A 26,313-nucleotide genomic window follows, 5' to 3' on the forward strand; every position below is an offset into this window, starting at 1 on the left:
AAGAACCATTAAGCTGAGCAGAAGCTGAAAACAAGTGAAAAGTTGATCACAGGTTATTTTATACATTATTTTATACTGAAGTCAGTTTCCTTGGGTCTTCACTGCAACACCCTATCCATTTGTTCATTTTGTACAAGCACCTTTCATTTGTTCATTTTTTAATGAAAATACCTTTATTTTCTACTTATAAAAGTAACTTTCTTATAGTTTTTAAAAAAATCAAATTATATAGAATAGTTGAAAGTAGAAAGTGAAACCCACCTGTAACTCCAGGGTTTATACCTGGTCTCAGTTGCTATTTTGGCATAAATCCTTCCAAATTCTTTACTTTGCATACAAATATATTATTTTTTAAATGTGTTCTCTCTTTTAAAATAATCTATATATGCAAGATAATGTGAGGTTAAGTCTATAATTTAGACTCATGAATTCATAGTACTTTCCACCAATTAGTCTAACACAGTGACTAAATGGATTTTTTAAAATAGGTTTTATTTCTTAGAAAAGTTTTAAATTTACAGAAAAAATTGAGAAGGTAGTACAGAGACTTTCCATATACATCACATCCAGGGTCCCCTGTTATTAACATTTTATGTTAGGACAGTATATTTGCTACAATCAGTCAAATAATATCAATACATTATCATTAACGAAGTCCATACTTTATTCAGATTTCCTTTGTTTTTGCCTAATATCCCTTTTCTTTCCCAGAGTCCTATCCAGGACACCCCATTACATTTTGTTGTCATGTCTCCTTTGGCTCCTCTTGGCCATGGCAGTTTCCCAGCCTTTCCTTGTTTTTGTTGAACTTGATAGTTTTGGGGAGTACTGGTCAGGTATTTTGTAGGATGCCCTCTCTTGGGATTTGTGTGATGTTCTGCTCATGATTAGACTGGGGTTACAGGTTATTGAGTGGAAGACTACAGAGGTAGAGTGCCATCTTCATCCCATTACATCAAGGATACACGCTGTCAACACGATTTATCACTGTTCGTGTTGATCCTGATCACGTGGCTGAGGTGGTGTCTGCCTTGTTTCTCTACCATAGTTATTTTTTCCTCCCTTTTTATACTGGACTCTTAGGAAGCAAGTCAGTATATGCAGCTCACATGTACAGGGTAAGGAGTTAACGCTACCCCCATCTCTTAAAGACAGAGTATCTATATAAAATATTTGGAATTCTTCTGCACAGGAGACTTCTCCCTTTCCCCCAATTTATTTATTTATTTATACACATATACACACACACACACATGCATGTGTGTGTGTGTGTGTGTGTGTGTGTGTGTGTATATTATCAGTCTGGACTCATGGATATTAATTTTATACTTTGGGTTATAATCCAATACGACTTTATCGTGTTGCACAAATTGTCACAGCTTTGGCTGTTGGGAGCTTATCAGTTGTTCTCAGCTCTTGATGGTTCCTAGACATGGTTGTTTGATATTGCCAGGTAAGCCTAAAATGGATCTAAGGAAAGAAGCCTATTTCTCCCAGTGAGAAAGGGTTTTGTACTAGAAGAGCCCTTTTAACAGGCAGCAGCTTAGTAGCGTCTTGTGGAACCAGCCCCAGCCTGGGTGGCCTTCTGCTTCTTGTGTGAGATGTCTGTCCTCATTCACCCAGGAGCGCCTTCACAGAGGAGGATTCAGAATTGGTTGTCAGTTACATAGCAAAGAAGTCCTTCTGTCGGCGAGCCCTTGAACTCACCTGTAAGTTGACTCTCATTTCTCTTTTTTGGCAAAAGTTAAAATAGTTGAGAGCAAAGAAAACCACAAATTAATTGATAGATTTCTAACAAAAGCCAAAGGAGTTGAAGAATGTCTATCTTTAATGTGCAAAATGTGTCTGGAAACCAACAAGTAGAGAGTCAGACATGGCCCTGGGCTTCCCTACTGGCCGGTTTCCTGGAAGTCTGGAGCTGGACCCACGGTGAAGTGACCTGGTTTAAGGACTCCTGATGCCATGAAACATGGAGGGAAGAAGGAACTCTCAGGGTGAGAGGAGAAGATGTGGGCAGAGGGATTTAAAGGAAACAGCAAAGCAGCTGTCAAAATCTTGAGCTCATTTCCTGTTTTTTCCTGGCAACCAAGTCAGGGAACAATTTGCTAGCATATTTTGTGACAGTTCTGGTTTGAGCTTTGCTGAATCAGAGTGGGAACTCTTTTAGTTTCAAAGAATGGGAATAGACAGATAGCTGTGTTCTTGAATAATTTCAGAAACAGTGTTGGAAGTGTGTGAATATTATCAAATTCAAGCTTCTGGATGTTTGCAAAAAACAAAACAAACAACAACAAATAAATACAAGGATGATGGAAGGCAGGTTACTATGAAACAAAAACTCATTTGATGTAGGATGTTATTACTTCCCTAATCTAGAAGTTTTGCCTGTTAGATGTCTATTCTTGCATTTTAAAAAAATCTGTCATTTAGACCAATTTCTTTCCTTGATTGAAGCACTATTTGGGGAAAATTTTTCCACTAAGAGCTAATGTGTCCTTTCTAATTACCACATTTTTTTTTTCTTTCAAAGTCATTCCCTAACTATGGCACAAACTGAATCATTTGCCAAATGGCTATTGAATTGGTCTCCCTCTCCTGGTTAACACCTTTTATTGATAACACTGATTGTCTGTGCTGCATATCTACACCTCATAGAAAATCTTAATCTTCAGTCCCCCACCAAGTATTCAATTTAGCACTTTCTATGTCATTATAATGAGGTTCTATATACCATATGTAAAACAAACTGTACCTTGTTCTCTACATGTTTCCTGTGGATTCTGTGTCACCTTCCCTGGCACGGGAGGGCAGGCGAGGTGTCCTGATGACTTTTTTGTATCCCACAGTTAGGGGTATACTAGTAAATGCTCCACTAGAAAGAATATTGACTTGGGACTGCCCTGGTGGTCCAGTGGTTAAGACTCCGAGCTCCCAATGCAGGGGGCCCGGGTTTGATCCCCGGTCAGGGAACTAGATCCCACGTGACGCAACGAAGATCCCTCACGCGGCAACTAAGATCCCGCGTAGTGCAACTAAGACCCGGCGCAGCCAAATAAATTTATAAATAAATATTTAAAAATTAAAAAAAAGAAAAGGAAAAATATTGACTTACCTTCCTCACTCCTTTGGGTCAAGGGCAAAGGTTCCCTGCATGAATCTGATTGCCAGCTGCTGCTACCACCCAATGGGAAGAGAAATATGGTTCTGATTTTTATAATCCTTCAGGATTAATTTTGCCCTGAAAGATTCATTTTACTCAGTTTAATCATTAAGTAGGATTAAGTGTGATATTTTACTACTGGCATTTTGGGGGGAGAGCTGTGGATATAAAATGAGAAAAATGTTTAACTTTTTTATAGGACTTTGTATACAATTTTAATTATATTCATATGAAAGGAAGCATACTGACAGGTCATGTATGTTCTGTGACTCCTTTTATAGTACACAGCTTGGGAGTCAGTGAGGAACTGCAAAATAAACTAGAGGATGTCGTGATTGACAGGAACCTTCTAATTCTTGGAAAAATTCTGGGTGAAGGTAAGCAGTTTAATTCTTTTAAAATATGAGTAAGAAGGTAAGCAGTTCACAGTCATTTTAAAAAATATATATTTATTAAATAAAATACCATTTTTGTGACTTTAAGTTATAATACAAATAGTTCTATCTTATAGCTTTTAAAATGAAAAAGTAAATAGTGATTTTTGAAACTCAGATTTGGCCTATGAAAAGGGCCTCTGCAGAGCCTAACAAACACAGTAGGCTCTTGAAAAATATTAATTTCCTTTCTTCATTAAAATGCATGCAATTCATTGGTCGGCTTCCTATATACTTTCAATTTATTCCTCTAGTTCTTAAGTTTACTATTCTTGTCACCTTCCTAATTAAATAGGAACAGAGGTGAAACTACATATTTGTCAAAATGGTCTTAGGATAAATGATAATGGTATTAACAGTTTGTACTTGATGCATGTCAGTAACAATTTCCATGTTGTCTTGTAAGTTTCTTGAATCAGTTACGATGCTTAATAAAGTGATGAGCTGAGCTAAGTCTGAGCCAACCAAGCTTGTGACAAGCAGGAGGCTAGGGCATGGCCTGTGCCCTGGGTTTACCAGTGTGTGTGACCTGGCCAGCTCTGCCCGGCTGCTGTGTTGGGGTCACAATGGAGCCACGTGAAAACAGCAGCTACGGTGCTATTGCATTTCTGTGGGCAAGAGAGATTTTGCACAAGGTCAATATAGATGTTGTTTTACTTCACAGGAGAGTTTGGGTCTGTCATGGAAGGAAATCTTAATCAGCAGGATGGGACCTCTCAGAAGGTGGCCGTGAAAACCATGAAGTGTGAGTTAACCCTGATGAAACCCATTCTTCTAGGCGTGGGCAGCTGCTTCAGTATCCGGTGCTTCATCAGGCCAGTGATGAATGATGGAGTTCCTATGTCATGGTCTCGGTCACCAATGTGTCAGAAGGCCATCCAGAGCACTGTTAAGGTCACAGATGGAAAGTTACTGTAATGAGCTCTTCATACCTGCATCATATATTCTTTTTTTTTTTAATGTTTGGTTTTATTTATTTATGTATTTATTTATTATTGAAGTATAGTTGGTTTACAGTGTTTCAGATGTACAGCAAAGTGATTCAGAATATTATATATTCTTTACACTTGTCAGGGAGGGGGAAATTTCCCCCTCCACCCCTTTTAAGTTCTTGTGGCTGGCCTAATAAAATTGACACAAGACAGATTAACAGGAGAAAAAAAAATAAGCTTTCATTCATGTGCAGGAAATGTCATAGAAATGGGACCTACGAAGTGGCCAAAGAGGCAGCTTTTATACGTTTTAGACAAAGAAACAGTAAATTTGTGAGGAATTGACAGGACAAAGAAACTAAGATCCCGCGTACTGGGTTTTAGGTGCTCAATAAGTGAAGAATCAAAGCAAAGCTCAAAGTTTGGGCTTGGGGTAGTCAATTTAAAGAACTAACAAGGGAGAGGGTGTGGAGAAAAGGGAACCCTCTCGCACTGTTGGTGGGAATGTAAATTGATACAGCCACTATGGAGAACAGTATGGAGGTTCCTTAAAAAACTGAAAATAGAACTACCATACGACCCAGCAATCCCACTACTGGGCATATACCCTGAGAAGACCATAATTCAAAAAGAGTCATGTACCACGTGTTCATTGCAGCTCTGTTTACAATAGCCAGGACATGGAAGCAACCTAAGTGTCCATCGACAGGTGAATGGATAAAGAAGATGCGGCACATGTATACAATGGAATATTACTCAGCCATAAAAAGAAACGAAATTGAGTTATTTGTAGTGAGAAGGATGGACCTAGAGTCTGTCATATAGAGTGAAGTAAGTCAGAAAGAGAAAAACAAATACATATGCTAACACATATATATGGAATCTAAAAAAAAAAAAAAATGGTTCTGAAGAACCTAGGGGCAGGACAGGAATAAAGATGCAGATGTAGAGAATGGACTTGAGGACACGGGGACGGGGAAGGGTAAGCTGGGACGAAGTGAGAGAGTGGCATGGACTTATAAATACTACCAAATGTAAAATAGCTAGTGGGAAGCAACTGCATAGCACAGGGAGATCAGCTCGGTGCTTTGTGACCACCTAGAGGGGTGGGATAGGGAGGGTGGGAGGGAGATGCAAGAGGGAGGAGATATGGTGATATATGTATACGTATAGCTGATTCACTTTGTTATACAGCAGCAACTAACACACCATTGTAAAGCAATTATACTCCAATAAAGATGTTAAAAAAGAAAGAACTAACAAGGTTTGTTTATACAGGCTTCTTCAGCCAGAATTCCCTATCTCTGGAGATAAGGGTATCCTTCATCTTTCGCATGAGAGAGTTATTTCCTGCTTTCAGGAAGACAGAAAGGAGTGTCAGAGTGTCCCTCTTGCACTGGCCGTTTCCTAAGTAACTGTAATTCAAAATAATCAATATGCCATTGTGACATATTTTGGGGTGGCCCACCCTGAGCCCCAGCACACTCAAGGCAATAACATTTGTTATTTTTACTCTCTCCCTCCCCCTCTCTTATCATTTAGTAGAGATAATGATTCCAAAGTAAAGCATGAATTTCCAAGGCAGGGCTGAGCTGGTAGCAGCATCTGACCCCAGGGATTGGTCTGGCTTAGCTTGGTGGGTTCAATTCCTTACTTGAGGGTGGTTGTGTGGTGTGCAGGAAGCTGTGGACTGCCTGGAAGGTAAGATTCCCAGAGAGAGGAGAAATATTCTTTGGTTAAAGGCATATCAAGAGCTATGATCATAAACTGCAGTCTCCAAGGGAGCTGGGAAGAGTGCTTACATCTGGGTCAGGAAGGGCCTGATAAGTCATCACACAGAATCTGTTTTCATCCCACAAGTAGTAAAGCGCTATTAAGAGTCTTAAGCAAATGAGGACAAGAGCATATTATTACATTCTAGAAAGTTCACTTTGGTTGCAGCATGGAGGAGAAAAAATTACAGTGTTGACAAAAATAGTGGCAGATGCCAGTTAGAGCCCTTCAGAGTCTGTGCCCATGTCCATCTAGACAAGGAAACTAAGGCTCAGAAAGGTGGTGACTTGTCCAAGTCAAACAGCTAGAAAGGAGGAGGGTCGGGCCGGAGTTTTCCTCACCATAGATTGACCAGACTGCAATGGCGGAACATGATAACAGGTCCCCCCATGCCCTTCTCCAGGAAGCATCTCCAGGGCCTGGAGACACGTGATTGTCTAAGTTTGGTTCTTCAGGTGTCCAGCTGGGCACCCATGAAATTGACCATGATCGTACACCATTCACCTGCAGTTGTCTTCACAATTCATACAGAGGAAAATTATTCGGTGCTGTGTTTGTTAATGCTGTTAATATTGCTTCCTCATTTACCCCTTGTATATATTCAATATTATTTTTGATCAAGGGGTAAAGTAAAATTGGTTTCTTCCTAAAATTTAAATCCACCGTTTATTGGGCATTAAGGCATCAGTTAGATTATAAGCATGTACTGAGACTTTTTAACCAGAATTGGAGGCTGAAGTTTTAATTTAAATATAAAAAGTAACCATAATAACCAATAAGTCAGACGGGCTGGTGCTTTTTGCTTTTTCAAGCTTTTTGTATACATAATAATGGCCAGTACTTATGTAATTCTTACTGTGTGCCAAAGGGCACTGCAGTTATTCCCACATTTCATCAGTACAGCAGGAGCAGGAAGTCAGTACAACTCGGAAGTAGGTGTGGGTAATCTCCTCCATAGACTGAGAAAACCCGAAGTTAGAGTACTTACTGGAGCTGAACCCGGTGTGGAGCCGAGTCTGGGTATCAAGCCACAGTCAGCATCCTTCCTGCCTCTCTCGTTTTTCTGTTAACCTCTCAGTGTGTCCCTGGGAAGGCTCCTTCCATCAGTTATCCCAATTCACCAAGTAGAAAGTTTAGGGGCCCTAGTGAAAGGAGCTGGGCCTGGAACCTGTTTCCTCTCTGGCCTTGGCTCTGCTATCCTTTCACTTAATTAGAATAACTAGTATGTGAATTGCATCCATGCTAATTATCAAAGATTAAAAGCCCAGTCTCTGGCCTCTGAATCCCAGGGTCATCTACATTTGCCTGGAGGGGTTAGACCCTGGGGAAGGGGTTTGCCCACTTCACCTGGTTGTTTGGGGCAAAGTTGGCAGACATTTTGCAGGTCTATAGAATTTTTTTTCTTAAATTTGCTTTGATAGGAAGATTAATATATCTTAAGCCCATAGGAGGTACAGACCCCATACTACATGCTCTTACATGTAATTTCAATCAACATTTCCCCCCTGTTAAAGCAGATTCCCTAAGGCATGCTTGGCTTTGTGTTTGACTTTAACTGTGGTAAAATACACATAACATAAAATATACCATCCTAACCATTTATAAGTGTACAGTTCAGGGACATTCAGTACATTCACACTGTTGTGCAACCATCACCACCATCCATCTCCAGAACTTGTTCGCCTTGCAAAACCATAACTCCGTACCCATTAAACAACAACCCTCCATCCCCCGTGCCCCCTCCTGCTTCTGGCAGCCACCATTCTACTTTGTGTCTCTGTGAATTTGACTTCTCTAAATACCTCATAAAAGTGGAATCATACGGGATTTGTCCTCATGTGACTGGCTTATTTCACTTACCATAATATAGAATTTTAAATGTTTCTCTTAAATTGCCTTAATTCCAAAAACTTGGTATGAAAGTGCATCTAGTTCACAAGGCATGATTGGGCAACCAGACTTGCAAGAAACGTGGTGAGAGAGAGAAGCATGTGTTCTTTCTTTTTTGAAGGCAAAAATCCTTGCAACAGATCAGTTGGATTTGATTTTAGTTTTTTTAAACTAATATGCTTTCATTTTTAGAGCAGTTTTAGGTTTATAGAAAAATTGGGCAGGGACTTCCCTGGCAGTCCAGTAATTAAGACTCGGGGCTTCCACTGCAGGGGCCATGGGTTTGACCCCTGGCCAAGGAACTAAGATCCCGTATGCCTTGCAGCTCAGCTGAAAAAAAAAAAAATTGGGCAGAAAGTAGAGGGTTCCCATATGCCCCCTCCCCTCACACAGTCTCCCCTATTAACATCTTGCATGGGTGTGGTACATTTTTTATAATTGATGAACCCGTAGTGATACATTATTAACTGAAACTCATAGGTTACATTAGGGTTCACCTTGTGTTGTATGTTCTGTGGGTTTTGACAAATGCATAATGCCCTGTGTCCACCATTCCAGGGTCATACAGAAGTTTCACCTTCCTAAAATCCCCATATGCCATCTATTCATCCCTCCCCCCACCAGTCTCTGACAACCACTCATCTGTTTACTGTTGCTATCATTTTGCCTTTTCCTGATTTTACTTTCAAAGAACAAAATTGCTATTGCCCTCTCCCCTTCTCTGAGTAAATAACTCGTGCCTGACATTTTCTGTCTTTTCTTTTAGTGGACAACTTTTCGCAGCGAGAGATTGAGGAGTTTCTCAGTGAGGCTGCGTGCATGAAAGACTTCAACCACCCAAACGTCCTCCGACTCCTAGGTACTCAGAGAAACATAGCACCACTGGGTGGCCGGAGGGGCTCGGCTGATCCACTCTGGGCCACAGGAGAAATCTCTGGGGCAGATAAATTTTACACTTTGTATAACTCCAAAGCAATTTATAACATCGGGTTTTTCGGGAATTCCCTGGCGGTCCAGTGGTTAGGACTCGGCACTTCCACTGCAGGGGGCCCAAATTCGATCCCTGGTCGGGGAACTAAGATCCTGCAAGCCGCACAGTGCGGCAAAAAATAAAATAAAAATAAGGGAGTTTTCACCCAAAAAACTTATTATGGTTATATTTTCTGAGGCTGGTCGTAAAAATAAGCCTGCATTTTCCTGGACATCAGTGGGCTCAGGAATGTTTAGTGTCCACAGAGTTCTAGGTGATTGTGGATTAAAACAGCCCCCGGTTACCCCAGTTACAAGACATGAAAGCTGGTTATGCTATAATTTGTATTGATTTAGTTTATCCGTGAATCAAAAGCTAGCGGAGTAAAGCTGTAAAAGTAGACAAATTCCATAGATCATCTTTGAGAAACAATTTATTGACATATTTCAAGTACTGATTTCTTGGGATCTCCACTGACAATTTCATGGGACTTGATTTAAGTGATTTGAGTCAGTGATTTAATAGGCAGAATTTGGTTTTGTGGCACTGTTTGCTAAAAAATACAAAATGGAGAGCCTGTATCAAGTGGTTGCTGTGTGATACTATTCCAGGAGGGAAGAGTGACCTAAAAATAATTGAATATTCTGCTGACTTTTTGCTTTTTTTTTTTTTTTGCTGTCCTGTGACTTGATAAATGCTAAATTCTTTGGGGAACTTTCAAAGTTTTATTATGATGGACACTGCAGAGAGATGGGAAAACTAATGTTTGGAGACAATGTTATGTCAAAGAAACTACTGTTGGTCATTTGTAACTATTGACTTCAGCAGACTCTGAGAACAATGGCGCTTTGTAATTGTACCAGCATTTGCAAGAGCTTTGTAAGCTTGATCTCAGGTGACAGACAGGCTCTGATTCTAGCATCCATGACAAATGATGTTTTTTCCCCCCGTGTATGTGTTAACATTTAGAGATGTGAATTTCACCTATTGGCCCTCAGAATTCTTCCAATAGTTTTAAGCATTTGGTTGCAGGGGACTTCTTCATACGATTAAGTATTTAACCATCACATGAAACTAGTTTGCCCTTGAATTCTGCTGCAGTCGCTACCCCTCACTTAGACTCAGTATAACAAAAACGCCACGGGTTTATAGATGGCTGTACTTGATTAATTTTTGAGAGCTTTCACGCAAAGATTGGCACTAGTCTGAAAGAAAAAGAAATACCAAGAAGTGGACCCAGGGTGTGTTCCATATTCTAGAATACAGCGTGTGAGTTGTGAGGGTTTTGTTTTCTTTTGTTTTTTTAACCGCTAACTTGAGAGCACATGTTTTCAATTTGGCCAGTGCTTCTGCAGTGCTTTTTCTGGTCACTGGTAACAAGGGCTCTTTGTAACTTACTCTCTGTTTTTAATTCCAGGTGTGTGTATAGAAATTAGCCCTCAAGGCATCCCCAGGCCCATGGTGATTTTACCCTTCATGAAATACGGGGATCTGCACACCTATTTACTCTATTCCCGATTGGAGACAGGACCAAAGGTAATTAATCACCCAGTTGCATGGCCTCTGAACAGTGCTTGGGGCTCCCGTGACAGGGCCTGAACAATACCAGCGTCTAACCTAGAAAATGAAGGAGGGAAGGAGGGGACGTTGGCCTCTGTTCAGTGCCCACTCTGCACCCTGGGGGTTGAAATGTGGTCCTCATAGCCGGCCTGCCCATAGATTTCATTATTCCTGTTGTATGTGAGGGAGAAGCCGGCTGGGAGTGGAGCAGAGTGGGCCCCTCTTGCTGTCAGAGTGGTCTCTTTCCTTGAAAGTCTCCTCTTTTTAGATTGTTCCCTCTGAAATTACTGAGTGCCGGAGCCATCTCAGTTTCAGAAAGTGTATAAATTTTAATGCATGTATAGATTCATATACTACCATTACAATCAGGATACAGAACAGTTCCGTCACCCAAAACTCCTCCTCCTGCTACCCGTTTATAGTTACACCTTGCCCACATGGCTAACCCCTGGTAACCACTGATCTGTTCTCCATCACTATAGTTTTGTCTTTTAGAGAATGCCATATACATGGAATTATATAGTTTGTAATTCTTTGAGACTGGCTTCCTTCACTCAGCATTATGCCTTTGGGAGCCATCCAAGTTGCATGTATCAGTAGTTCATTGCTTTTTTTATTGCTGTGTAGGCTTCTATTGTATGGCTGTATCAGTTTGCTTTTTCCATTTGCCTATTGAAGGACCTATGACAGTTTTGAGTTGCTATAAAAATTCACATACAGGTTTTTGAGTGAACATAACTTTTCATTTCTCTAGGCTAAATACCCACGAATGGGATGCTAGGTCATATGGAAAATGTATGTTTGTCTTTATAGTAAATTGCTAAACTACTTTCCAGAATGGCTATACCATTTTACATTTCCACCAGGAATGTATGAGAAATTCAGTTGTTCTGCATTCTTGTTAGCACTTGGTATTATCTGTAGTTTTTTGTTTTGTTTTGTTTTTAGCTGCTCTGATAGGTGTATAGTGATAGCTTATCATGAAATTTATTTGCATTTCTCTGATGATTAATGATGTTGAGCATCTTGTGTTTATTTACCATCTTTATATCCTCTTCGGTGAGTGTCTGTTAAAGTCTTTTGTTTATTTTTTAATTGGGTGGTTGGTTTTCTTGTTGAGTTTTGAGAGTTCTTTAGCTACAGTTCCTCTGTTGGATATGTGATTTGCAAAGACTTTTCTCCCAGTTTGTAGCTTGTCTTTGTATTCTCTTAACATGAGCAAAAAAATTTAAATTTTGATGAAGTATAGTTCATCAGTTTTTTCTTTTAATGGATCATACTTTCACTGTCATTTCTAAGAACTCTTTGCCTAACTCCAGATAAAAAAGATTTTCTTCTGTGTTTTCTTCTAAAAATTTGTGGGTTTACATGTTACGTTTAAGTCTGTGACCCATTTTGAATTAATTTTTGTATAAGGTGTGAAATTTAGTTTGTTGCTTTTTTTGCATATAGATGACCAGCATCATTTGTGAAAAGACTATCCTTAATCCACTAATTGCTTTTGCACCTTTGTGAAAAATCAGTTGTACACGTGTGGGTCTATTTCTGAGTTCTCTGTTCTGTTCTGTTAAGCTATGTGCCATCCTTCGCCCCTATCACACAATTGAGATTACTGTAGCTTTATTGTCTTAAAATCGGGTAACGTGATTCCTCCAAATTTATCCTACTTTTTCAGATTTGTTTTTGCTATTCTAGTTTTGTTGCCCTTCTGTATAAATTATAGAATCAGGTTGTGTCTGCCAAAAGTACTGCTGTCATCTTATGTTCTTTTGAACAAAATAACAAGGAAACAAGTACACAGCATTTTACTGACTAATGAATAGTTTCAATTTGCAAAAATATAAAGTATATCTCCAATGATGGAAACTCCCAGGTTTTATAAAAGTTTAAAAGGAATGTTTTTAAAAGGAATGTATTTTCATATTTTGACACTTTGTAGCCACATGTAAAGCTGAAAGTCACAAAATATATCATAGACAAACTAGAAAATCAAGCTTTTATTCAAATCTCTACTGCCTTATCAGTCCGTTCCTTGGCAATAAATACCTTCTGGTCCTGCTAGAGTGGCCCAAGACTAGGTCTCGGTCATATAAATGTGCTTCTTCAGCAGGACCTGGGTGCCATTCTGTCCTCTGTGTGAATAGCACACCTGCTCTTCCAATCCATGAACACTGGATACCTTTCCATTTATTTAGAAACTAATTTAATTCTTTCCTTTTGTAGTTCTCAGAGTATAAGTTTTGCACTTCTTCTGTTAAATTTATTCCTAAGTATTTTGTTGTTGATTCTTTTGTAGATGTTGTTTTCTTAATTTCATTTTCAGACAGTTCATTGTTAGTGTGTAGAAATGCAGTTGAGTTTTGTATGTCAATCTAGTATCCTGCAACCTTATTGACCTCATTTATTAGCTTTACCACACAATGATCTTTTAAATGACCTTTGGTCACAGTCTGCAAGATTAACATAGTTCTGCTTGGAAACAAATAACACAAATGAATAGCACCGGATATTCATTATACTTTCATGAATATCAGCAGATTTGATATTTCTTAGCACCCAAATCCTTTCCTGGAAATTAACATCCAGAAAATCAAATGCCCCAGATATATAGAACAGAGGCATAAGGCTTTCATGCCTGATTTACTTACATTTTTTTTAACAACTCCATTATGTAAGGGTAAAGGATAAAGCATTTTTGTTATATATACAGTCTGTGATTGACATGTGTCTTAGTTGAGAAATATAAATCATTAAAAATTCAGTGTCGGGACTTCCCTAGTGGTCCAGTCATTAAGACTCCATGCTCCCAACTCAGGGGGCCTGGCTTCGATCCTTGGTCGGGGAACTAGATCCCGCATGCCTCAGCTAAGAGCCTGCATGCTGCAGCTAAGACCCAGCACAGCCCAATTAAAAAAAAAAAAGAAAAATTCAGTGTCTTCACGTGGACCACTTTAGAAGACTCATGTGCCATATAGAATAAACCATAAATCCAATGCTTTGGGGAAGAATATATCATGGGTGGACCCATTTATGATTTCTAGGGACTTTGTGAACCCTTTTCTTTAGGGCTCTGACTGCCCTAAAACATTGAATTACTACACAGAAGTCTTCATGAGTCATCATCCTCGTAATCAGTCCCAACACGGCAGGTTTTCTAACACGCGGTCTGGTTTGATTTTTACAACATAGAAAAAAAACATTAGGCTGTTAAAACTTACAGGAAGGCCGTAGAGAAACAAAAATGAAAATTCCCGAATACTTAACTTGTGGTACTTTGGTCCCATGATAAGGGGTAAAGACCATGCTACTTTCTGTCCAGAAGAAAAAAAGTCTCTTTTGAAACATTTCAAAATAAAATGATACCAGATGTGGGTGCATAATTGGGAACAGCTCCTTCTCCATGGGCTTTTTGCTGTCAAAACATTAGATCCTCCCCCACTGAAGCCAGACCCCCCTTCTTTTCCTCTCTTTGTCCCACTGCCACTCAGAAGGACACAAGGATCGCATTTGAGCTCATAACTTGTGAAAAGAATGTTATTAACTGGCCACACACACAAAAAAAATTGTTGGTGGTATCTTTGGAATTGCATTAAATTTATAAATTGATTTTTTAAAATACCTTTAAACACAAGGAGAAGAAAACGTGATACTTGCCAAGAAGTTTTAGGGTTTGTTGGTTTTTGTTTGTTTTTCATTCCTTTTTAAAACCTTATTTGTGACATTAGTGATATGGAAATTTCCTTGTTTCATGGCCACGCTTCTAAGTCATAAAGCCATCATTTCACCCCCTCAAATGGAAGTAACTTGGTTTCCTTTTAAAAAATAATCCTGGACTTCCCTGGTGGCGCAGTGGTTAGGAATCTGCCTACCCACGCAGGGGACACAGGTTCGGGCCCTGGTCTGGGAAGATGCCACATGCTGCAGAGCAGCTAAGCCCGTGAGCCACAAATACTGAGCCTGCGCTCTAGAGCCCGCGAGTCACAACTACTGAAGCCTGCGTGCCACAACTACTGAAGCCTGTGTGCCTAGAGCCTGTGCTCCACAACAAGAGAAGCCACCGCAATGAGAAGCCCACGCACCGCAACAAAGAGTAGCCCCTGCTCGCTGCAACTAGAGAAAGCCCGGGCGCAGCAACCAAGACCCAACGCAGCCATAAATAAATAAATAAATAAATAAAGTTATAAAAAAATAATAATAGTCTCTCAGGAATTCCCTGGTGGTCCAGTGGTTAGGACTCTGCGCTTTCACTGCCAGGGCCTGGGTTCATTCCCTGGTCAGGGAACTAAGATCCTGCAAGCCACACGGTGTGGCCAGAAAAATAATAATAATAATAATCTGTCTCCTTGTGTCTTCCACCCCCTAGCATATTCCTCTGCAGACACTGTTGAAGTTCATGGTGGACATTGCCCAGGGAATGGAGTATCTGAGCAACAGGAACTTTCTTCATCGAGATTTAGCTGCTCGAAACTGCATGTAAGAGTCCTGGCCCATCCTGGAGTGGGTTGGACCTCATGGTGGTAGATATTTGTGGGCATGTGGGGTGGCCTGTTGATGTTAAAGTATGGAGGAGGACTAAGCTTGGGAGGCGACAGTGTGGCAGGCTCCGGAGATGGGGTTTCTACCGCCCTGACACATGACTGGGTGTTTGCTTGCGGGTTTTCACTACCTCTGCCTCTAAGAGTCTGGCTGGCCTCCAAAACTCCCCTGTGACTTCTTTTTTTTTTAATTTTTATTGGCGTATAGTTGATTTACAATGTTGTGTTAGTTTCAGGTGTACAGCAAAGTGATCAGTTATACATATACATATATCCACTCCTTTCTAGATTCTTTTCCCATATAGACCATTACAGAGTAATGAGTAGAGTTCCCTGTGCTATATAGTAGGTCCTTATTAGTTATCTATTTTCTGTATAGTAGTGTGTTTATGTGTGACTACATTTTTATTTTCACATTCTCACTCAGCTAGGAGTACTAGGTGTGAACTTTGGGATCCTCCCCAACTGCCATCAGCTTATTTGGATCCAGAGTTACATATAAGTCAGCTGATCGTGAAGACAGTAATGAAAATCATAATGGTTTCGTCCCTGAGTTTCCATGATGCTGCCTTGTGAAGTAGTTTGGTCCTGACTACACCAGAGCTTTCCTTTTGCAGCAGGGAGACGAGGGCTTATACAAGAACTTCGAACTTCCCCTTCCCCATCTCTTCAGTCTGCTTCAACAGCCATTATCTGCTGTAAATGTTCAAAAACAATAACTATTTCTTGATTTGAAATTTACTATTGGGGCTTCCCTGGTGGCGCAGTGGTTAAGAATCCGCCTGCTAATGCAGGGGACACGGGTTCGAGCCCTGCTCTGGGAAGATCCCACATGCCGTGGAGCAACTAAGCCCGTGCGCCACAACTACTGAGCCTGTGCTGTAGAGCCCGTGAGCCACAACTACTGAGCCCACGTGCCACAACTACTGAAGCCCACACGCCTAGAGCCCGTGCTCCACAACAAGAGAAGCCACCGCAATGAGAAGCCCGCGCAACACAACGAAGAGTAGCCCCCGCTCACCGCAACTAGAGAAAGCCAGCGCGCAGCAACAAAAGACCCAACTCAGCCAAAAATAAATAAATAAATAGATAAATAAATAAAATTAAAAAAAAAAAAAAGAAATTTACTATTGCAAGAAGAGAGAGTGTTCCTTAAATGTATTGCTGTCGTTCGTTTTTCTTCATTGGAGATGTGACAGTGGAGCCTGTCCCCTCCCTCCTCTTAACCAACCCTGCCCCCCGGCCCTCTATCACTTTCACCTCATTTTTGAAAACCCAGAAGGGTCTTGGTTTTGTTTTTCGTTTAAATAACTTGTCTACCATGGAGGGAGAATCATGAAAACCTTTTCTTCCCCTTAACATTTCCTTCATGTTTTTCCCACGAGGTAGGGTGACCAGCTGTCCAGTTTGTCCAGAATTGAGGGATTTCCCAGGATGTGGGACTTTTAGTTTTAAATATCAGTGTCAGGCAAACAGGGACAAGGTAGTCGCCCTACCGCCAGACCACTCATTCCTCCTCCTCCTCCTCTCCTTCTTGTCTAAGATCAATTTTAACTGCTTGGGCTGTAAATGCAATTGTATTCCTTTAATTTTCCAGTTAATTCCTCAGGTACCACCTGGCACCGTCTTAGCAGGAAGTCCGGTGTCCCCCGCTTACAGCACGTGCTTCCCCACCTCCCCCAAGCTGTCTAAGTGGCTTACTTAATCTATAGAGCCAGTGCTGCTTCCAAACGTCAGGCAGGAAGGCTACTGGACTCTAGATGAGTCCACCAGGGGGCCCTGGCTTGGAGCTGCTACTCTTTCTACTCCCGTGCACCTCTGTGCCCGCAGGTGGCTCCATCCTCTGTGCCCAGGTGCCCTGGTTGGTCCAGATTGCCACACAGACCAGCAGGGTAGAAAGGTATAACTCATCTGGTTCCCCCTCACTTGCTCTGCCATTGGTCCCAAAGCAGGACCCTCACCGGCTGTGGGGTCTCTCTCTTTTGGTTACTCATCGTGAATGTTTTCAGCTGCATCGGGTAGAGACCTGTGATTTAAGGCTTTGCCTCTGAGGTCGCTGAGGACATGAACTCACTCTGACTCTCTCTGCAGGTTGCGAGATGACATGACTGTCTGCGTCGCGGACTTTGGCCTCTCTAAGAAGATTTACAGTGGCGACTACTACCGCCAGGGCCGCATCGCTAAGATGCCTGTGAAATGGATCGCCATAGAGAGTCTCGCGGACCGAGTGTACACCAGTAAAAGTGACGTGGTACGTACGTACAGAGTTTTGATTCGGGGCCCCGCATTGCAAAGATGAAGGCATGCTGAAAGAGATGACTTAAGCTGGTGCTGCAGGACATCTTACTCTTTGATCAACTGAGGATTGGGGCATGCTCACACTTCTCTTTATTTATCGCTAGATGCTTTAATTCAGGCAGAACATTAGATTCTGGTGAAGTAGCCTGACCTTCAGAGGATGGCAAAGGCCCTTAATTTATTTCCACTTTCCTCTGCTACAGTACAGTGACTCATTGCCCGCAACTAAGATATTTCACATTCACAGTAAATTAAATGAATTCATCCCATGGCTGTTTGGAACTAAGATGCTGTATAAAAGGTGCTGTGTATTGATACCCTTAACCAGAGATTGGGAATAGAAAACACTTGCCGACAACAGTAGGAACAGAACGTTAAACAGAGCACTGATGTGACACAGGGCTAGATCTGCCTTTGTCTCATTTCCCAAACAGCTTTAGTAAAAATGGGGAACTGTGACGTTCTGGCCCCACGTTGTTGCCGTTTTGGGAGAGCGGCGTATCTCAAACATAATTGTCAGCTTTGTGCACGACCGCCGGGGCTCTAAGGAAATGACCTTTCCCAATGAAAAAGTCCATTCAGCCTTTCTGGAAAGACTTGCATCCTGACGTTGTCGCTTTGTCCTCAGTGGGCATTTGGCGTGACCATGTGGGAAATAGCCACACGAGGAATGACCCCCTATCCCGGCGTCCAGAACCACGAAATATATGACTATCTTCTCCACGGCCACAGGCTCAAACAGCCAGAGGACTGCTTGGATGAACTGTGAGTCAGCTGCTCTCCATCTCGGGGCGCCCTGCAAAGACCTGGGGACACACAGCCATAGTGGGTGGGGACACTCAGCCGGGCGGGTGTGGGCAGAAGATGACACACGCAGATGGCCGGGCCAGAAGCCTCTCCTGGTGTGGGAAGTGGTGTGTGCACGTCTCCAGTGAGCCCGCACGTGTTCTGAAGTTCTGTAAGCCCCTCTAGGAAATACAGTCGGCCCTCTGTATGGGTGGATGCAGAACCCACAGATACGGGGGGCCAACTGACTGTAAGGGACTTGAGCATCTGCAGATTTTGGTATCCGCTGGGGCTTTTGGAACCAATCTGTCATGGATACCGAGGGATGACTATATATCCTGTAGGTAAATAGGTCTGCTTTACAATGCATGAGGTACTTGGATGATTCTCTGCCCTCTTTTGCTGCAGTCATGCTTCTCTTTCCATTCAGCATCTTAAACAAACCAATCAACAGGAATATCTTGAATCAGGAAATTTAGAAATCTAAGCCAGTGACTTTGCTTTCAAGCTGGTCATCAGAATTGCTTAGGGGATATTCTAAGAACGTGATTCCTCAGCCCTGTGCCTGGAGATTGTGATTCTCTTGGTACAGAGCAGGCCCAGAAATGTATGTTTTAAAACTATCCCAGGGATGGACTTCCCTGGTGGTGCAGTGGTTAAGAATCCGCCTGCCAACACAGGGGACACGGGTTCGAGCCCTGGTCCGGGAAGATCCCACATGCTGTGGAGCAACTAAGCCCGTGCACCACAACTACTGAGCCTGCGCTCTAGAGCTCGCGAGCCACAACTACTGAGGCTGCGTGCCACAGCTACTGAAGCCCGCGTGCCTAGAGCCTGTGCTCCACAGCAAGAGAAGCCACCACAATGAGAAGCCTGCGCACCGCAACGAAGACCCAACGCAGCCAAAAATAACTAAATGAATAAATAAATTTATAAAAGTAATAATAATAATATTGTTAAAAAAAAAAAACTATCCCAGGGAGACTGTACACTCAGCCGGGCGTGAGACCCCCCCAGCTCCCAGCGTGCAGGACCACAGTGCCCTTCCCATCCCAACAGGCCCCTCTCTCTTCGGGGTGGACAGTACAGGGAGAGGCCTGGGACTTGGAGTCAGAGAGGCCAGGCTCTGCCTCCTAACTAGCCACGTGTGTGGCCACTGCAGCTGACTTGACTGCTCCGTGCCACGTGATCAGCCACCAAAAAAGGATAGTCACGTATTCTGCAGAGGTATTTGGAGGGTTAACAAAGAAGTGTGTGGAGAGCTCAGCCTGCAGGAAGCACGCACGCTAAGTGTCACATATGGTGCCCGTGATAACATCTTTACAAGTCGATCCTCTCCCAAACACCTTGCCGACTTTTTAAAAATCATTTCTTAAGGCACTGCCTCTAGCTCGGTGATCTGAACCTTCCTAATGATGAGTCTCTCCCCAGCGTAACAGGGGTCACGGGCTCGGAGAGGGGCATTCGCACCATGTTTAGCAAGAACATTTCAGGACCGTGGGCCTGCGTGGGCTCCGCCGTGGAACGCCGGGCCGCGCTGCTCGGGCAGGTGGGCCTGTGCAGGACTCCACACACGCACACCCACACTCACACTCTGGCCCTGCTTCCTCGCGCCGGTGAGAAGGCCCCGGTCAGTTTGCACATGGGCCTCCCAGATCCACCGCGGCCAAACAGAAGGAAAGTTTTTTTTGACCAGAGCCTCACACTGCTTGGGGGGGGGTGGTAGTGGTGGTGGTGATTGTGGTTGTAAATCCGTAACATATAGAACAGAAACAGAAATCATAAGCCCTTTAAAAGAAACATCATGAAATCCTAATTCAATTAGATCTGGGGCTTCACGGTCGTTTCTGAAAGGGCCACATGAATGAAATGTTTGCTTCTGCAAATGAGGAAGCCATTTCCATCAAACAAATTGAATGGAGACTTTTGTGGCTGTTTCTTTCTTGGCTTCTTTGGTGCTCCAGGAGAAGTTGATTATCTGGGGTCTTAGCAGGGGCTAAGCTGTGTCACGTTGTGGTTTTAGACGTTGCGGGCAGAGCCGTGCCGAGGGAATGCTGACTCGGTGTTTGAGACGTGGTTTTTTAGGTGAAAGCGCTGCAGCGTCAGCAGTGCCCTGCGGCTGGGGGAGGGAGGCTGGGGGACAGCCGCCGGAGGAAGCAGCGGCTCTGCGGTCCCCACCCCCCGGCTGGCTGCTCACACCGCGGGCTCGCAGAGGCTCTGGTGAGCCAGGCCCGCTTCCCAGGTCCCCTCTCCAGTCTGGATGCTGGCCAACGACAGCATCCCCCAGAGGGCTCTCTGCATTTCCATATCTGGGGTCTTTTCTTTTAAAACTGAGGCAGATACTTTTGAGCATCTCTGTTTGCTGTCTCACCTTAGTGGAGTTGACTCCGGTGTCTGGTTGCCCCTCGGTCATTTTACAGTCAACCCTGAGAAATACAGCAATGGAAATAACAGGGTGTGCTTGGAGCCCCGCTCCCCGGTCCTGCCCGCTGAGGGCCACCTCTTCTTACAGCATCACCCCCACCTCTGAATGACCAGGTCCCCATCACCCTAGAGGCCGCTCTGGGTGGTGCCCCCATCACCTCCGGGGGACCTTTCCTCGGCCGAACTCACAGGCTCCCAGCTGCAGCCACTGTGGTTCGTGGCACCGGCACTCGGTCCCCTCGTCTCCAGGGTGACAGGCGGGAGCCACCTTGTTCTTTCTTATCCCACTGGGTCCCCTCAGCCAGCAGATGTCTTTCAGGGTCCCCCTCCCCTCCATTCCTTCCCCCAGTACACGCGCGCCTCCCCGGTATTGCGGGTTCAGCTCCAGAGCACTGCAGTAGAGTGAGTCACAGGAATTTTTTGGTTTCCCAGTGCATATAAAAGTTATGATTACTATACTGTAGTCTGTTAAGTGTGCAATAGCATTACGTCTAGAAAATGGTGTACGTACCTTAATTTTAAAAACACTTTGTGGGGACTTCCCTGGTGGTCCAGTGGCTGAGGCTCCGTGCTCCCAAGGCAGGAGGCCCGGGTTCGATCCCTGGTCAGGGAACTAGATCCCACATGCCACAGCTAAGAGTTCGCGTGCCACAACTAAGACCTGGTGCAGCCAAATAAATAAATAAATAAATTTTTTTTTAAAGAAACACTTTATCGCTAAAAAATGCTAACCATCATCGGAGGCTTCAGCAAGTCATAATCCTTTTGCTGGTGGAGGGTCTTGCCTCGATGTTGGGGGCTGCTGACTGATCAGGCGGGTGGCTACTGAAGGCTGGGGTCGCCGTGGCAGTTTCTTAAAACAAGACAACAGTGAAGTTTGCCGCATCGATCTACTCTTCCTTTCATGAACTATTTCTCTGTAGCATGCAGTGCTGTCTGATAGCATTTTACCCCCAGGAGAACTTCGTTCAGACTTGGAGTCAGTCCTCTCAAACCCTGCTGCTGCTTTATCAGCTCAGTTTATGTAATATTCTAAGTCCTTTATTGTCATTTCAACAATCTTCACAGCATCTGCACCAGGAGTAGATTCCATCTCAGGAAACCACTTTCTTTGCTCATCCATGAGAAGCAACTCCTTATCCATTAAAATATCATCATAGGGCTTCCCTGGTGGCACAGTGGTTGAGAATCTGCCTGCCAATGCAGGAGACACGGGTTCGAGCCCTGGTCTGGGAAGATCCCACATGCCGCGGAGCAACTGGGCCCGTGAGCCACAACTACTGAGCCTGCGCATCTGGAGCCTGTGCTCCCAACAAGAGAGGCCGCGATAGTGAGAGGCCTGCGCACCGCGACGAAGAGTGGCCCCCACTTGCCGCAACTAGAGAAAGCCCTCGCACAGAAATGAAGACCCAACACAGCCATAAATAATAAATAAATTAATTAATAAAAAAATTTTTTTAATATCTATATCATCATAAAATTGCAGCAATTCAGGGGATTCCCTGGCAGTCCAGTAGTTAGGACTCCACACTTTCACTGCCGAGGGCCCAGGTTGATCCCTGGTTGGGAAACGGAGATCCCACAAGCTGCTCCGTGCAGCCAAAAAAAAAAAAAAAACAGGTTAAAATTGCAGCAGTTCAGTCTCATCTTCAGGCTCCACTTCTAATTCTAGTTCCCTTGCTCTTCCCCCCACATCTGCAGTTACTTCTTCTAGTGAAGCCTTGAACCCCTCGAAGTCATCCATGAGGGTTGGAATCAACTTCTTTCAGACTCCTGTGTATGTTGATATTTTGACCTCTTGCCATGAATCACAGATGTTCTTAATGGCATCTAGAAGGGTGAATCTTTTCAAGAAGGCTTTCAATTTACTTTGTTCAGATTCATCAGAGGAATCTCTTATCCATGGCAACTCTAGCTTTACAAAATATATTTCTTAAATAATAAGATGTGAACATCTAAATGACTCCTTGATCCCTGGGCTGCAGTATGATGTCGTGTTAGCAGTCATGAAAACAACATTCATCTCATTGTACATCTCCATCAGAGCTCTTGGGTGACCAGGTACGTTGTCAATGAGCAGGAATATTTTGAAAGGAATCCATTCTTGTGAGCAGTAGGTCTCAACAGTGGGCTGAAGATATTCATTAAACCGTGTTGTAAACAGACGTGCTGTCATCCAGGCTTTGTTGTTCCATTTATAGAGCACAGGCGGAGTAGGTTTAGCATAATTCTCAAGGACCCTGGGACTTTTGGAATGGTAAATGAGCATTGGCTTCAACTTAAAGTCACCTGCTAACTGCGTTAGTCCCAAACAAGAGAGTCAGCCTGTCCTTTGAAGCTTTGAAACCAGGCGTTGATTTCTCCTCTCTGGCTGTGAAAGTCCTAGGTGGCATCTTCTTCCAATGTAAGGCCGTTTTGTCAGCATTGGAAATCTGTTGTTTAGTGTAGCCACTTTCATTAATGATCGTAACTAGATCTTCTGGATAACTTGCTTCTACACCAGCACCTTGCACTTTTGTTATGGAGACGGCTTCTTTCCCGAAACCTCATGGACCAACCTCCGCTAGCTTCACACTTTTCTTCTGCAGCTCCCTCACCTCTCTCAGCCTTCATAGAACTGAAGAGAGTTAGGGCCTTGCTTTGGATTGGGCTTTGGCTTAAGGGAATGTTGTGGCTGGTTTGATCTTCTATCCAGACCACTCAGACTCTCCACATCAGCAGTAAGGCCGTTTTGCTTTCTCATCATTCGTGTGTTCACTGGAGTAGCGCCTTTAATTTCCTTCAAGAACTTTTCCTTTGCATCCACAACTGGGCTGTTTGGCACTAGAGGCCTAGCTTTCGGGCTGTCTCAGCTTTTGACATGCCTTCCTCGCTAAGCTTAATCATTTCTAGCTTACTTAAAGTGAGAGACCTGTGACTCTTCGTTTCAGTTGAACGCTTAGAAACCATTGTAGGGTTATTAATTGGCATAATTTCACTATTGTTGTGTCTCAGGGAATAGAAAGGCCCAAGCAGAAGGAGAGAGACAGAGGAATGGCCGGTTGGTGGAGCAGTCAGAACACGCAAAACGTCCGTTGATTGAATCTGCTGTCTTACGTGGACACAGTTTGTGGCACCTCAAAAATATTATCATAGTAACATCAGAGATCACTGATCACAGGTCACCCTAACAAACATAACAATAATGGAAAAAGTTTGAAATATTGTCAGAATTACCAAACTGTGACACAGAGACACCAGGTGAGCAAATGCTCCTGGAAAAATGGCACCAATAGACTTGCTCGATGCAGAGTTGCCACAAACCTTCAACTGGTAAAAAAAAACACAGTATCTTTGGAGTGTGATAAAACGAAGTGCAATAAAACGGGGTCTGCTAGTACTGTCAGACCATAGAGGTCCAGGGCTTGGCAGGGCCTGGGTGTGGTGACACTTGTGGGAACGTTGGCGCAGTGACGTCCACAGTATATGTACGTGAACGAGCGGGTCCCTGTTTCCTCCAGGGGAGTGCGGGCTCCTCTGTCTCCTGTCTTGTTCTTCTCATCACCCCCAGGATCCTAATACATCCTTTGGGTGACATCCAAAGCAACTTTCCTAAAATTATCATCTGGTCATGGGAATGCATCGAAGCACAATCTTTCTGTGGTTCCCCCTTGCCCACAGGGTAGAACCTAAACCCGTCAGGGTCTGACCCATGGCAAGCAGGGCTGCTCAGTGGTTAAGAACATGGGCTCTGGCGTCAGACACTCTTTGATGTGGGTCACAGCTTCAGCCTCGTCCTGGGGCCAAGCATCGCGCTCTGAGGGTCCTCCTCTGTAAAACGGGGATCACAGTACCTGTGTGTGGGCTCGTGCTGCTAGCTCGTGCTAGTATCTCTAAAAGTACCTTACACGATGGCTGTCAGATGGTAAATGCCGATGACAGGTCGGCGGTTATTGTTTTTACTGGAGGAGGTCGAAGTCACGGAGAAGAGCAGGGACCCCAGAGCGTTTCTCCTTCACGGAGCAACATCAGGTGGCCGAGGTTCAGCAGCCCCACACGTGCCACGAAGCTGCGGCCGCCTCAAATCAGGGGCTGTCCCAGCCCAGGGCTCACCCGCCGCTGTCACAGCACTGCCCTTACTCTTCACACACCTGCCCACGCCAGCCCCCCTCTCGATTTCATTCCTCAAACCTCCCAAGGCCTGGAACGATGGTGAGTGTGGAGCTGGTGCTGACACCTGTCTGCTCTCAGGACCCCCGCTCCCTCCCCCTCCCCCCAGCCCCTCCACTCCCACCTGAGTGGGAGAAGTAGGGGCGCATTGCACTTGGGCTGTGCGTGCTGCGCCAGGAGATAACACCCCCTTCTTTGCTTCTAGGTATGAAGTCATGCACTCTTGCTGGAGAGCTGAGCCCTTGGACCGCCCCACCTTTTCAGTGCTGAGGCTGCAGCTAGAAAAGCTCTTGGAAAGCCTGCCTGAAGTTCAGGACGAAGCGGACATCATTTACGTCAACACACAGTTTCCGGAGAGCCGCGAGGGCCCGGCCGAGGGCTCGGCACTTGCTCAGCTGGACATGAATACCCATCCCGACTTGGTCATTGCTTCTTGCACACCCGGCGCCACCGTCAGCGTGGTCACCGCAGAAGTCCATGACAACAGACCTCACGAGGGAAGGTACATCCTGAACGGGGTCAGCGAGGGCTGGGAAGAGCAGGCTCCCGCCGCCCCGGCGACAGGGACGGCGGGAAGGAACGGTGTTTTACTGGAGGATAGGCTGGTAAGGAATGCGGTCTCCTGGTCCCAGTGCAGCACGCTGCCCTTGGGGAGCCCAGCGTCAGATGAACTCCTATTTGCCGACGACTCCTCAGAAGACTCAGAAGTCCTCATGTGAGGAGAGCTGAGACACATTCCCAAGTCCTGGAAATTCCGCCTTACGAGAACCCACGTACACTCGATGTTTTTGGTATTTGTCTTCCTTACCAAGTCAGTGCCCTGGCCCGAAAGCACCACGTGAATGTTGTCAAGTAAGTCATCGTTTAGAATACGTAACATATATTTATTTAAAGAGAAAATATATGTATATGGTGGAAAGAGACAAAGATATTCTATTTTAATAAAAGATGACTCATGTCACTTTTCTGGATGATCTTAACATTTAAGCTCTAACAGCCCCACCTCCACAGCAGTTCCTGGATGTTCACATTGGCACAAAGTTGTTTTTTTAAAGTTCTTTTCGTTTTTCATGACTCTTAAATATTTGTAAAATAAAATGCCATATTTGCCTTTGCTTCTGCTCTTAAGAAAAATCTGGTATTCCCACCTGAATCATCTCTTTGATAAGAGTGATTCATTTCATATTTAAAGTTTTATAACTGATGAATTCTCCGATCTGGCTTCCTAATAAAATATGAATGAGGAAAGATGCGTGGTACTTACTTGAGACTTGGAAAGACATGGCCACTGGCTGCCTCAGTGCCTTTGCAAAGGAATTCCCTTGATGTCTGGCCCTCGATGCAATTGCTCTGACCACTCTTGACATTGCTTTTTTAAAGATATGGAAAAACCACTCCAGAG

At 43.9% G+C, this 26,313-nt stretch overlaps 1 protein-coding gene across 2 annotated transcripts in view; it reads left to right on the forward strand.

The window, feature by feature from the left end:
- Positions 1-26,026, forward strand: part of MERTK (MER proto-oncogene, tyrosine kinase) — a 114,933-nt gene extending 88,907 nt beyond the window's left edge. Inside the window, exons 11-19 of one of the 2 annotated variants that reach the window (XM_059942216.1) lie at positions 1,624-1,709; positions 3,442-3,537; positions 4,259-4,339; positions 8,956-9,048; positions 10,577-10,695; positions 15,083-15,192; positions 17,346-17,505; positions 18,181-18,317; positions 25,117-26,026. In XM_059942216.1, coding sequence (XP_059798199.1) covers positions 1,624-1,709; positions 3,442-3,537; positions 4,259-4,339; positions 8,956-9,048; positions 10,577-10,695; positions 15,083-15,192; positions 17,346-17,505; positions 18,181-18,317; positions 25,117-25,630 — 1,396 coding nt within the window. In that variant the 3' untranslated portion in view covers positions 25,631-26,026. The remainder of the gene's footprint in view (positions 1-1,623; positions 1,710-3,441; positions 3,538-4,258; positions 4,340-8,955; positions 9,049-10,576; positions 10,696-15,082; positions 15,193-17,345; positions 17,506-18,180; positions 18,318-25,116) is intronic. The other variant, XM_059942217.1, reaches the window with a different exon arrangement.
- Positions 26,027-26,313: the final 287 nt, after the last annotated feature.

The sequence above is a fragment of the Balaenoptera ricei genome, chromosome 13, assembly GCF_028023285.1.
Source record: "Balaenoptera ricei isolate mBalRic1 chromosome 13, mBalRic1.hap2, whole genome shotgun sequence".
NCBI classification, from domain to species: domain Eukaryota; kingdom Metazoa; phylum Chordata; class Mammalia; order Artiodactyla; family Balaenopteridae; genus Balaenoptera; species Balaenoptera ricei.